This window comes from Petaurus breviceps, unplaced genomic scaffold (assembly GCF_028583685.1).
Source record: "Petaurus breviceps papuanus isolate PSGF00001 unplaced genomic scaffold, PetGlider_PUasm1.0 224, whole genome shotgun sequence".
NCBI lineage: Eukaryota > Metazoa > Chordata > Mammalia > Diprotodontia > Petauridae > Petaurus > Petaurus breviceps.
The window spans coordinates 9,326,415-9,340,959 of NW_027185887.1; the positions used below are offsets into that span (position 1 = coordinate 9,326,415).

The window sequence follows — 14,545 nt, forward strand, 5'->3', positions numbered from 1 at the left end:
TTGGAGCATTTTTTTCATATAGTTTTTCATAGCTTACTTTTCTTCTTTTGAGAACTTCCTGTTCCTATCTTTTGAGCATTTATCCATTTGGGACAAAAAGAGTTCCTATAGACATTTTTGTACATATGGGCACTTTTCCTGTTTCTTTGATTCCTTTGGAATATGGGCTTATTTGTGTTATTGCTAGGTTAAAAGGTTTAGTTACAGTTCAGTGACTTTTTGAGCATAGTTGCAAGTTGTTTTCCAAAATGACTGAACCAATTAATTCACAGTTCTGTCAAGAGTGAATGTATGTGTGATGACCAACTTTGATAAACTGGACTCTTCTCAGCAATCCAGAGACATAAGTCAAACCCAAAAGACACATGATGGAGAGAGATGTTTACATCCAAAGAAAGAACTGGGATTGAAGCCAGATTAAAGCAAACTACCTGCCTTTTTTATTCTCTTGTTTGGTTTTGTTTCCTCTTTCCCATTCTTCATCCCATCTGTTACAATCCTTCTTTATAACCTGACTAATGCCTAATGTGTAAGTATTTGCAGATACTATACTTGATTGTATGCTGCCATGGGGCGGGGAGGGAGAGAAAATTTGAAACTGAAGGAATTGTGGTAATGAATCTTGTAAACTAAAAGTAAACAAATTAATAAAGACCAAAAAAAAAAAAAAAGAGTGAATGACTATGCCTGTTTTCCTGAAGTTCTTCTAACAATCGTCATTCTCGTTTTTTGGTCATCATTTTCAATCTGATTAGTGTGAGGGTGAACCTTGAAGTTGCTTTAATTTTCATATCTCTGATTTGTAATGATTTGGAGCATTTTTTTTTGGAGAACTATTGATTGAATTTCTTTTCCTGAGAACCACCCATTCGTATTTTTAACCATTCATCAATTGGTGAATGGCTTTTATTCTTATAAATTTGAATCAGTTCCTTATTTATTTTGGAAATGAGTTCTGTTGATGGGCCATACTGAGTAACTGCCAGACTGCTTTCTATTACTCCTAGCAGTTGTTGTTAAATAAGTACTTATCAAGTAACTTGGCTTTATAGAATTTTATTCTATTGTATTGCTTTGCCTCAGTAAATTCTGTACTTAGTCTATTCTACTTTTTATTTTTCAACCTCTTTATGTATATTTTGTATTATATTTTATTTTCAACCTCTTTATTTTCTAACCACTATCATATCCTTTTATTGATTAATGCCCTTTAGTATAGTTTGAAATGGGTACTGCTAGACTATTTCCCCATCATTTTCTTAATTTCCTTTAAGATTCTTAACTTTTTATTCCCTTAGCTCATGGATCTGCAAACCCACGGTCCAAGGTCAAAATTCACTTTACGTATTTTTGTAGAGCTAAGAATGGTTTTTACATTTTAAAAATACAATAAAACTTTATTTAAAATTAAAAAAATCCTTAGCTCATTTGTCATACAAAAATATGCAGTGGTACAGATTTGTCTTGCAGGTAATTTGCCAACACCTGCTCTAGATGACTTTCATCATTTTTCTAGTGCTATAAAGTAATTTTTAAAAGATTTGATTGGTATGACACAGAATAAACAAGTTGATTTAGGCAACATTTTTATTATATTGACTCTCCCTACTCATGAACCATTAGCTATTTTTCCAAGTATTTATGTCTAGTTTTTTCCCTCCTAGAGGATATTTTGTTGTTGTATTCATATAGTTTTCATGTGTATTTTGGTAGCTAGAGTAATAAATATTTTATATGTCATGTAATTATTTTATGTGAAAATTTTCTTATATTGAGATTTATATGTAATATGGAAAAGATGTTAATTTCTCTAGCATTTCAGTGTTATAGGTGATAGAGTACTGGGCCAGGAAATAGAAATTTCTGGCCTCAGACATTTACTAGCTATGTGACCTTGGGCAAGTCATTTGACCTTTGTTTGCCTCAGTTTCCTCATCTGTAAAATGGGGATAATCATAATATCTACTTCCCAGGATTATTGTGTGCACCAAATGAGATCATTGTAATATACTTAGCACAGCCTGGCACATAGTAAGTCCTATATACATGTTAGGTACAATTATTCTTTTTTTTTTTTTATTAAATTTATATCTTGCAATGCTGCTGAAGTCATTATTTTAATTAATTTTTATTCAGCTCTTTGGGGCCTCACAATATCATCTGTAGAAAGTGATAGTTGTTTCCTCTTTGCTTGTGTGTATTTCTTTAATTCTTTTTTCTTGATATTTTTATAGCTAGGATTTCTAGAGCTACATTAAGTAATAATGATGATAATGGATATCTTTTATTGTGTAATGGCAAGCAAAATAGGTTTTTTGTTGTTTTTCTGGATTGAGTTTTAGCTAATCAAATACCTTTGAGTCTCACCTTTGATTGTATCAAGAGTCTTCCATAGGAAACAATATATATTGTACTGTCTTTAATAGGCCTAAGGGAGTTTGAAGATCTTCCCTGCCCATAATAGGCCTAAGGAAATTTGAAGGTCTCCCCTGCCCTTAATAGGCCAAATGTAATCACATAGCAGCCCATGGTGGGAGGAGATTGCTGAAAGAGTGGAACAGGAAGGAGCAGATAAGAGCATGAGCAGAGCTTGCAGCAGGCAGAACTGAGAGAATGTTTGTGATGTCAGCTCTGTTGTTCCGTGTTGATTTCTCAGACAGAAGCCCTGTCTGTTGTTCTGTGTTAATTCCTCAGACAGAACTCCTGTTTGTTGTTCTGTATTGGTTTCTCGGACAGAAAGGGAATTGAGATGATAGTGCTGGTAATGTAGGTAAATATTGTAGTTCTGTTAAGCTTTGTTTTCCTAGAAATGGAAACTGCAAAGAGCTTGGAGTGGAGCAGTTCATGTGAGCTGAGATATGGAACAGGAGTGGAGAGCTGCCTATGTATGGATCCAGGCAAGAGTTGGAAGTGGTCAGCCTGTGTTGGAGGAGAAGCCATGGGGTTTGGAAGCCTTAAGTCAAGATGAAAGAGGACATTACTTTGGATACTCTGTATTGACTGATGAGATTTGTAATTTGCTGTGACCTAGGGGTGGATGGTGTTTGTACTTTCTGCTACCCCTTAAGGATGATTGGCTTAAGGTTGATTGGAAGCCAGACTCTAGTCAAAATGAAAGACAACTTTACTTGGATCTCTGTATTAACTAAGGAAATTGTAACTTACTATTACCTAGGGGTGAATGGTGTTTGTATTTTCTGCTACCCCTTAAAGATGATTATAAGCTATACAGAATGATATGTTTTGGTTAAGACTCCACCTTAGTAATAGGTTGTTATGCTGTGTTGTCATGAATGTTATGCTTTAGTTTATTGAATGTTGTGCTTTAGTTTCTTGCTGAATAAATAGAAAGTTCATTATACTATGCAATTAGAACCTTAAAGTTATTCACAGCAGCAGTCCTCAGGAGAACTGCTGTGATTGGCTTTACATATTTGAAAGACTTCTACCTTTGTCCATTACATATAATGTTGCCTCTGGGTTTTAGATAAATACTACTCATCATAATAAGGATAGATCATTTATTCATATGTTTTTAAGGATTTTTACCTGAAATTGATGTTGGATTTTTTTACCTTCTACTGAAATAATAATATGTTTTTGTTATTGGCTCTTATGCTTATAGTTTTTATTATATTGAACCAACCCTGCATTCTTGGCATAAATCCAAACCAAATCATAGCTTATAGTCATTTTAGTATGTTAATTTAGTCTCATTTTTTAAAAAATAAGTTTTTATTAATGTATTCTATTCTTTATATCATCATAGTTATCCCCAGTATCCCTACCTTTTTCCTCCCAAAGAGTCATCCCATATAAGAACTAGTCTATCTTTAAAGAGTTAAAAAAACACAACTGAAAAAAATCTGAAGATGTGTAATATGTAACATCTATGGATCTTCACCTTCAAATAAGACATGGGTTGGGGACATCTTCATATGTCTTCATTCAAGTCATGCTTGATCTTTTTAATTTTGTCATATTCAATTTTTTATTTTTTGGTATGTGATTGTTCCTTCCATTTACATTGCTGTGGATATTGTGTGTGTCATTTTGTTGGCTCAGCTTATATCATTCTGCATCAGTTCAGGTAAATCTTTCCAAGCTTCTCAGTATTCATCACACACATTATTTCTTACAGTACAGTAATATTCCATTATATTCATGTACCACAATTTGTTTGGCCATTCCCCAATCAATGGCTATATTTGCTTCTATTTCTTTTCTATCACAGAAAGTGTTGCTATAAATATATTGGTGTATATGGTAACTTTCTTCTTATTAATAACTTAACTTGTGGTTGTTTTGTATTTCTATTATTACTAGTGATTTGGAGAATTCTTTCTTGTAGTTGTGAATACTTTGCAATTCATCCTTTGAAAACTCTATTTTCATAACCTTTAATGACTTATCTTTTGGGAAATCACTGTAGCTTCTTTGCCAACATTTTATTTAACATTTTATCTTGATGTTCATTAGGTTTATTTAAGGTCTGTAGTTTTCTTTGTCTCCTTTGTCTCTACCTAGTTTAGTTGTCAATACCATATTTGTATCATAGAGTCTAGAAGGGATCCTTTTCCCCAGGCCCTTATTTCTGTAAATAATTTATGTAATAGTGGAATTAATTGTTCTTAAGTGTTTGATCGAATTCACTTGGAAATCCATCTGGTTCTGCCTCTAGATTTGTCTCTGTAACTTAAATAATGGCATATTTAATTTTTTTCTGACATTGAGTTTTGTAAATAGTCTAAATCTATGTCTTTTTCTGTCATTCTGCATATTTTGTTTTTATATTCATCCATTTCTTATGTTATAATTTTTTTGCTATAGAATTGGACAAAATAGTTTTTGATAATTTATTTCATCTTCATTTGTCCTGAATTCTCTTCATTCACCTTTGATTCAAACAATTCTATTTTCTTTTTTTTAAAAAAGTGTTTATTTTATTAGTTTTTTTTATTTTAAGTAGCTATTCATTTTACCAGTACGATTGGAGCTTTTCTTGCTTTCAATTTTGTTAATCTCTTGCTTTGTTGTGGTTTCATGGCTTGCTGTGGCATCACCATCTCAAAAATTCAGAGTCAGTTTGGCATTCAAAATTCAAAATTTTGGCTTTCAAAATTCAATTTAAAAAATCTAATAATGCTCATTCCATAACTTATGTTATCTACACTGATATACACAATTTTCTGTGTTAGTACCATGAAAGCAGTGTAGAACACTGAACAGTTCACTAACTCTGAAGTCAGAGAAAAAAATAAAGGTGAGCTTTTCATTAAGGATTCACAAGTATACATTTGTTTATATTATGTGTAAGTTGAGTAAATTTTGATTGTTGTATTTATTATAATCTTTATATAATAAATTATTATAATCTGAAGAGATTTTTAACTCAGTAATCATATTATGTTCTATTTCCACAAATGAATCTCATAAAAATTCCATAGGAAAAAAGTAGTTTTTCCATCAAGGGTCAGTGAGACAAAGGCAGAAATTATTCACTCACTACAGTTTAGAAAAAGAATTTGCTATTTCAGATATAAAATGGGGGCAGCTAGGTGACGCAGTGAGTGAGGTGCCAGCCCTGGAGTCAGGAGGAGCGGAGTTTGGTGCTGGCCTCAGACACTTAACACACACACACACACACACACACACACACACACACACACACTAGCTGTGTAACCTTGGGCAAGTTACTTAACCCCAATTGCAGAAGGCAAAAATAAAATAAAAATAAAAGATACAAAATGTTCTATTTGTTGACCTTTAAACATCAAGAACCCAGAATTTTATTTAGTAAATTTAAAAAATAATGAAAATATTCTTCTTTTTAATGGCAAGGTTAATTTTAGAACAGAGGCTAAAGTGGAAGAAAGTAGAGGAGACCTTCAAGCTAGTATAAGTCCTAGGACCTGTGAACTATTCTAGAAATATGGCTAAAACCTTCAAACAATCCTATTCCATTCTCGTTGTAATTCAGGAAGTCAATGATTAAAGAATACACTCCATATTCCTAAAGATTTTTTCCTTTACTACAGAAACCCTTTATTTTTCTCCACAGATCATGGAAGATCAAAAGCTACCTTATATTTTGATAAGTAGTATTGAAGGACCATATGGTGCGCATGAAGGTCATTTAGGATATCTTAAGAAACATTTTAATCTTGTCACCATGCAAGAATTTCTTGAAAACAACACATATTTCAGTCAAAAGATACAAGCAATATATATATGGGGATTGAAACCACATATAGACCAGGAGCTCCTGCAGAGCTTGCCTGCCTTGAAGATTATTGTAAGCCCAGGAGCTGGCCTGGATCATCTGGACCTGAAAATGATTGCCAGCTTTGGTGTGAAAGTGGCCAATACCCCACATGCTGTTGCTAACAGCACTGCAGATATGGGAATGGCCTTACTTTTGGCATCAGCCCGCAGAATATTAGAAGGTAAAACGACCTTTTAAGTCATTTAATTTCATGACAATTGATAATTAGAGTCTTTATTTGTGAAAATAGTGAAAATATATTCAGACTGATATTTTAAAGATATGAATCCTTTTCCTATCATCCTGACTCCTAGGTAATGTCTTAGGAAGTCTATGGAACCCTTCTCAGAATAATGTTTTTTTAAATTAACAAATTAAAATCCATAGGATTACAAAGGAAACCAATTCTACTGAAATATCGTTACTGAAAATTTATAAAACAAGTTCCCAGACCCAATGTTGAGCCCCAACCTTATTATGACAGAAAATTGTTAGTTTAGAATAAATGTTACAATATAAACCTTTTGCCAGAATATTCTAGTTTATGCTATGAAGAAAACTACTACCTGTTCTCAATATGTTATGGTTTATTTTTTTGCGGAAATTTTTGTTTTACTTCATGTAGAGATGGATGAGTTGTGTGTTCCAGAGCATGATTTCTCAGAGATTGTTTAGCAAGATGCAAATGACAACTTGTTCTTTCATTTCTTTGTCTTAAAAGCTTAGTAGAAATGTTTGTAGAGAAAGTTCCATGGCTCACTTTTACATCTTGGACTTTTAGGGAATGAGGTAGCTATTTCACCAGACACTAAGTATTTTGGGGTCAACTGGATGGGAGAAGAAGTGACTGGATCTACTCTAGGAATCATAGGTATGGGCAACATTGGCTATAAGGTTGCTCAGCGAGCCAAAGGATTTGAAATGAAGATTCTGTATCACAATAGGAACCGCAGGTAAAACTTCTAAAAAATAAATTTCTGAACTTAAGTTGGGTTTTTTTTGTTTTGTTTTTTTTGGAGGGGGGAGGCTAAGGCAACTGGGGCTGAGTGACTTGCCCAAGGTCACACAGCCAGTTAAGTATCAAGTGTCTGAGATCAGATTTGAACCCAGGTCCTCCTGACTCCAGGGCCAGTGCTCCACTTGCTGTGCCACCAAGCTGTCCCTTAAGTGAAGTTTTGTCTCTCCAAATGAAACCCACGATTCCATTAACTGCCACATCACAGTGTAGTGATAAAACTCCTTTTCTTTCTCCCTCCATAGAGTTTCAGTCAGATATTCTCCATCATTTTTTCTCTTCCTTCCTTGCCCATTCCAGTTCCTAGATTTTCTCTTCTTAATATACAGCATTACTTCCATCCCTTTTTATCTATCTTGTTCCTTCTAGATATATAGTTGTAAAAAGGAGGAATATTTTAAAAGCAAATAATAACTTATAAAAGTAATTTTGTCTTTCTGGACCACCCTCCCCCTGAAAGGGTGCTGAGAATCCCAGTTTCTACAGACTACACTTTGAGAACTGCTACGCTATGATATCTATTTTGGGGAAAATATATAGGCTGTTTTCTCCCTCTCCTGTTTTATTTTAAAGTCCTTTCGATTTACAAGGCACCAATTGGAGCCAGGATTTGAACACACTTTTTCTGACTCTAAATCCGTTGTTTTTCCCACTATACCACACTGCCTCCATGCTTCTTTTATCCAATCTACACTTAATTGGTAGCCCTTAGCCTAAATAATATGACTGAATCATTTTATCTTGTTTTAGGTTCCTTTTTAGTGACTTTTTCCTGGATTTTGTTCTTGGTCTCTTGAAGTTTCTTTGGGTACTTTGAACTATTTCTCATTAGGAAACTCACTTTTTTCCCTTCATTTACCCTGGCAGGAAAGTGGAAGAGGAACAGGCAGTTGGTGCTCATTACTGTGCAAAGTTGGATGAGCTTCTTCAGCAATCAGACTTTGTAATGCTGATTGCCAATTTGACACCCCAGACTCATAAGTTGATTGGAAAAAGAGAACTAGGACTAATGAAACCCACAGCTTCTCTTATAAACATTGGCAGAGGTAACAGATACTAGAAGATACTCTTACCAAAATGATATTTTTCTCCTTCTTTGCAATGAGGTAGCAAAAAATCTCACGTATTTGGCATTCTCTATCAACTTCCTTCTTTTGCAGCTCTCAATTCAAAGAGTAATCCAGATTGGTAAGCAAGAGTTGATTTACCTTCTGATTGTAAGAATTCTTGACTTTTTGTGAATATATTTTCAAATCAAGTTATAAATAAGTCAAGTAAAAATTTTTTTCAAAGTTTGATTTTTTTATACCTTTTGTGGAGAAGAACAGTACCATATTGGATATCTTTTAAGTTTACTTATGTGCTTCTCAGTGTTTATTCATTACTTTCTCAGCAAAATTCTTTCTTTTTCTTCCTTAACATTTTTATAATGCCTTATTTAAATATCTACACATAATAATCATTCCTATGCCCACTCAAAATTGTCATGAGTTGAACATAGAACTTATGAAACTGAGAGCCCTAACAGAGTTTAGTACAGAGAAATAAAATTCTGTTGACATTGAAATAACATCACTGAAATCAGTGCTGATTATTTGGGTCACTACTAGTTTACTGATGATCAGAAAGTAGTGGAGTTTAGATGTGAGAATTCAAGGACTGGCTTTGTTATTAACTATGGCCTTGATTAATCTTTGTGCCTTAATTACTTTATTTATATGTGATAAAGATAATATCTGGAATTTGTAACTCACAAGGTTTAAGTAATAAATGTAAAAGTGCTTTGGAAAAGTAAGATTATAAATATATTATCAATATATAAAGAATATGGGAATATATGAATCTATAATCTATATTAAATATTATTTAGATAATATACCAATCCATAAAGAATATATATTTCATAGCATATACATTATGTGTAAAATATGTAGCATTGTCATTCTAAATGATATCAGTATTTTTACCTGGTATTTGGTGACCATGTTAGGCAATTAGAAACCTACTCCCCAGGGAAGATTCCTTGAAAATTAGTACTTCTGTAGCCTTAGCACTAGACACTGGACACATAAATCTCAATTCTAGAGACTACTATTGCAACAAACAAAAGAAAAGCATATTAAAGAATTGGTCTTCAGAAATAAAAGTATCCTTATCAGAGCATCTCACTAAGCTTCGTTACTTTAAGCTTTGGAGTTAGACATTTACTGAATACCGATTGACATTCAGAAAGAACATCATAAATCTTTTTACAAGCCTATGTAGGCTCTAAGTTTAAACGAGAATTTTTTTCTCACCTAAATGTTACTTGATGGGACATGAACATGTCATTTTACACCTGAAATAAAATGAGAGACATCATGACCTCGTGGACTTGGAGTCAGGAAGACCTGGGTTTAAATATTGGCTCAGACACTTCCTGGTTGTGTGACCCTGGGCAAGTCACTCAATCTCTTCGACCATCAGTTTCCATGCCTGTAAAATGAGGTGTTTGGATTGTATGACCATTGTGATCCACCTCTTCCGTTTTAAATCTATAATATTCAGTTGTCATGATTGGTAGCTTACATTATTATAGTACTTCAAGTTTTGTGAATCGATTTGTGTACATTATCTCATTTCATCCTCTCACCAACCCTGTAAAGTGGGTATTCAGGTTCTTAACCCAGTTTTGTATATGAGGAAACCAAAGGCCCAGTGACTTGCATGGATAACTGACTAGCAAGTGTGAGAAATTGAATTAAAACCCATGTCTCTTATTTTGGGGCAGCCAGGTGGCAGAGTGGATTGAGTGCTAGGCCTGGAGTCAAGAAGTCTCATCTTCCTGAGTTCAAATCTGTGTATGACAGACACTAAGACACTTACTAGCTATGTGACCCGGTGGAAGTCACTTAATGTTTTTGCCTCAGTTTCCTCATTTGTAAAATAAGTTGGAGAAGGAAATGGAAAACCATTTCTTTGCCAAGAAGGTCCCAAATGGGATCTGAAGAGTCAGACATGACTGAAAAATGACTGAACAACAATAATAATTCTCATTTCTAAGACTGACCTTCCTTCCACAAGAATATTCTTCCCCTCAACTAAGCTTTAAATGTTAAGTTGCTCTTGAGTTATAAAAAAGTAACCTTTGGCACTGAAGGAAAAAAAGTTATGTGGGCATACTTATTGTTTCCTTGCCTCTATTTTTATTTTTGTATCACAATCCTTTGATCTTATGTAATTTGATATTCATGTGTTCCTGTCATTTGTTCGGTTAGAACAGGCACAACTGTGGTTTTAGTTATTGAAAGAGGTTGAAATGTGGACATTACTTCTCTATTACATATATGATAAAGTTTTTTATATGTATTACATATAGTCTAATTATGATATTGATAGAGGCTAATTACAATAGTAATGAAGTTATTGTTCCATTAATTCAGGTCAATTAATTGATCAAGATGCCCTAGTTGAAGCTCTTCAAACTGGGATTATTAAAGGTGCAGGCCTGGATGTGACTTACCCTGAACCTCTGCCAAGGTAAAGAACAAGAAACAAAACACAAAAATCTATTCCTGCATTTTTTTTTTATCCTGCAATTTTTTTTAGACAAAAATTGAAGAAAAGTTTCCAGCCCATATTCAAGGATAACAGTTTTCTTTGCTGGATGGCTCAGTTGAAGGCTCACTGGGTTTTAAAGGTCTTCTAATCCTTGTTTCCCACCTGGCTGCCATCTATGGGCCTTCTCTGACTTCTCCTTCCTTCCCCCAGATCAAGAACCTTCTGCCTCCCTCCCAAACTGTAATGTTAATGGAATATAAGGTCTTCCCCACCCATTAATAGACCTCACATGGAACCCATTAAAGGAAATTTACTTAGGGGAGGCTTGTTTGTAGGAAGGCTCTTCACACCTTTTGCTAATTTCTAATTAGGCACTGAGTCATGAGCATTGTGATGCCTTCTGGCTCTAAAAAGGGTATATATACTCTGAACTGGTATTTTGCTTTGGGAGCTCACTTATGAGAAGGATCTTGTGATTCCCTGGTCAAAATTCTGAGTGGCCTGTATGTTCAGAGCTCCCCACCTGCTCACATGTAAAGGTTCTCTCAATCCAGGGATGTATGTAGAGTGTAAAGTTGATTCAGGCAGTCAGGGCCCTGTCTGTTGGTCTTTATTTCTCTGCTTGCATTTGCTCTGAAGTTCAGGATGCTGACTTTTCCCCTGAACTAGTGACTGTAATTGAAAAAGATTGTTGACCCCTTAAACAGCTATCTTTCCTAGTTAGGCAGATCTAAGAATCTGTGCTAGCAGCCATACTGGGTATGCCAGTGTGGTTGCCGCTACACAAACACACTTTCTGTCTTTCTTTTGTGTGATATCTTCCCCCAGGAGATAATTAGCTCTTTAGGGCATGGACTTTCTTTTTTCCTCTTTTTATCCTCAGCACTTAACAGAGTACCTGGCATTTAGTAGGTACTTAATAAATAAATGTTCATTGCCTTTTGACTATCCAATCTCCCACCTAGTATTGGAATTCTTCCTAGAGTATCACTGAGAGCTATTTGCCCAGCTTATAACTGAATATCTGCAGTGACAGATTGTTTGGTACCCCTATTATTCAGTCCATCTCATTGTTGAACAGTTCTAATATTTAAGCAGATTTTGGTTCAATATAACAAATATCTCCTATCACTCCCTCCCAATGGTCCTTGTTCTGTCATTTTACCAAAACAAATCTATCACTTTATCTATATATGCTTCAAATTTCTGAACTCAAATTTTGTGTCTTTATTTAATCTTCTCTTCTCCAGACTTACTACCTAGTTTCTTCATCTGTAATATGAGGATTTTTGACTAGATCTGTGTTTCTCCAATGTTTTGGTCTCAGTGCACCTTTACATACTTAAAATTATTGAGGGTTGTATATATATATATTGATATTTTACTGCATTTGACATTAAAATTGATAGATTTAAAAAATAGTTTAATTCATCTAATAATAATAATAAACCCTTTACGTGTTAACATAAATAACATTCTTTTTAAAAAATAACTATATCTGAGGCAGCTAGGTGGCACAGTGAATAGAGCACTGGCACTGGAGTCAGGAGGACCTTAGTTCAAATGCGGCCTCAGACACTCAACACTTAACTAGCTGTGTGACCTTCGGCAAATCAACCCCAATTGCCTTGTCTTCCCCCCTCAAAAAACAAAACAAAAAAACTACATCTTCCAAAATGAAAAATTTAGTGAGAAGGGTGGCATTGTCTTACATATTTTTGCAAATCTCCTCAATGTCTGACAATAGAAGAGAGCTGGATTTTTATGTCTTTTTCTCTATTCAATATTTTGTTTTAGTTTCTTCTTACAGATATAGAGTTGGAAAATGAAGGAGTATTTTAACATGCAAATAGCATCTTAATATTTGAATTGTTGTGACCCTGTGGATCCCTCAAACAAGACTCAAAAACCAGCAGGGGGTTTTCTTGCTGGATAGTAAAGGTCCTGTCTGGTTCTAAGATTGGAAGATTCTTCCCTGGATCAAATGAAATTGTCTTTAATTCTTTTTTAATCTTCTCCATTTTTATCTTTGTATTAGTTTGTAACTATAGTTTGATAATAATTCTAAAAGAAATCAATAAAACTGGAACAGCTTTTTGCAGTGCAGGGTATTTCAGATCTCACCCTTTGTTAAAGGTAATAAAATTATGCTAACACCTCATGTTTGTAGCACAATTCTTCAAACTCTGCATCTGTGATTAACATTTAACAGATTTGTCACTTTCACTTACTGGTCCCAGCTTTGCCATCCTTAGCAACCTAACACAAATGTATTGTCTCATCTATGAATACCTTGAATGTATGAAGTCAGATTTTGTGTCTCTGTTTTGTCTTTTCTTCTCCAAACTACATGCTACCTGCATTAATTTTTAACTCTCCTCAGGTGATAGATTTCAGACCCCTTGCCATGCTGGTCACCATCTTCTGGATACAATTTTGTTTGCTAAAGTCCCTCTTAAAATCTGGCAGCCAGAATTGAGCATGTGAAGTGTGATCAATGTGCTGTATGATAGGACTATTATTTCCCAGTACCTACCACTATTTTTCTACGAGTACAGCCAATAATTATATTAGTCTTTTAAAAAAAATTATAAAAAGCCACATCACATTGTTGGCTTATTGAACTTGTGTTCAACTAGAGCTGGGAGTGGAAGCTCAGGTGTTTTCTTATGAACTCTTGACAAGCTACATGTACTTAATCCAGTCTTATATAGTTGATTTGTTGAACCTAAATGCAGGCCTTTACATTTAATTCTTTAAAATGATACCTATTTTTCACTAGTGTTCTATATTTTTGAGGTAATTGTGAAGACAGTGTAGAATATCAGAGCCCTGATTTGGGGGCCAGGAGTCCTGTGTTCTAGCACTGGCTTTCCCATTAATTCATACTGTGTCCTTAGTTTGGGCCTCTATTTCCCTCATCTTTAAAATGAGACTTATTAGAACAATCTTTAAGGTTCTATCTGGTTCTAAAATTCCATTATTGTTCCATGAATCAAATGGAATTTTCTGGTATTCTTTTTCAATCTCCTATAAATTTTTATCTTCTGTCAAATATAAAAAGTAAAGCTACAGTATAATGATTTTAAAAATCAATGAAACCTGAATAATTTTTTTCAATGCATTTGTATTTCAGATCTCATCCTTTGTTAAAGTTAAAGAATGTTACTTTAACACCTCACATTGGAAGTGCAACTCATCAAAGTCGACATCTCATGATGGAAACTATGATTGAAAACCTTCTGGCTGCTCTCAGTGGCCTTCCTATTCCTAATGAAGTACATATTAAATGATTTGTTTGGGTGGAAAGTTCATAATGATGAAAACTTGACAGCCTAAATGACAAAAGCTTATTTTTACTTTGCATAGTATATATATATGTATATATATATACTAGTACTTCTCTTCATGAAATTAAAAACTCATAGATTTTCATTTTATTATGTTTGAAGAGCTAACAAAGAATATGTATTCCCAAGAATCCTTCAGAGTCTAGCACTGTGCTGAATATAATACATATGTATCGTTGGTAGTCTTGTCTGTTATTCTCTTTCTCTATGGAGTTTACAGTATTCAAAACTTACCTAACAAAAAATTACCACTATATAAGCAAACATGGTAGATAAGGCAAGAAAGAAATATACTGATCTGGATATGGGAAGGAGCAATGAAAACAAAAAGTGGAAAGAAATGTAAAAGCATTTCTTAAGCTTTGACTAGTTCAG

The 14,545-nt window shown here is 34.1% G+C and overlaps 1 protein-coding gene across 1 annotated transcript; it reads left to right on the top strand.

Moving 5' to 3' along the window:
- The first annotated feature begins 6,064 nt into the window (after positions 1-6,064).
- On the top strand, positions 6,065-14,148 carry LOC138166466 (probable 2-ketogluconate reductase). Its single transcript, XM_069094938.1, has 5 exons — positions 6,065-6,446; positions 7,047-7,218; positions 8,148-8,326; positions 10,703-10,799; positions 13,957-14,148. Exons 1-5 carry the CDS (start codon positions 6,065-6,067, stop codon positions 14,111-14,113), a joined length of 987 nt encoding a protein of 328 aa, XP_068951039.1. The 3' UTR covers positions 14,114-14,148.
- Positions 14,149-14,545: the final 397 nt, after the last annotated feature.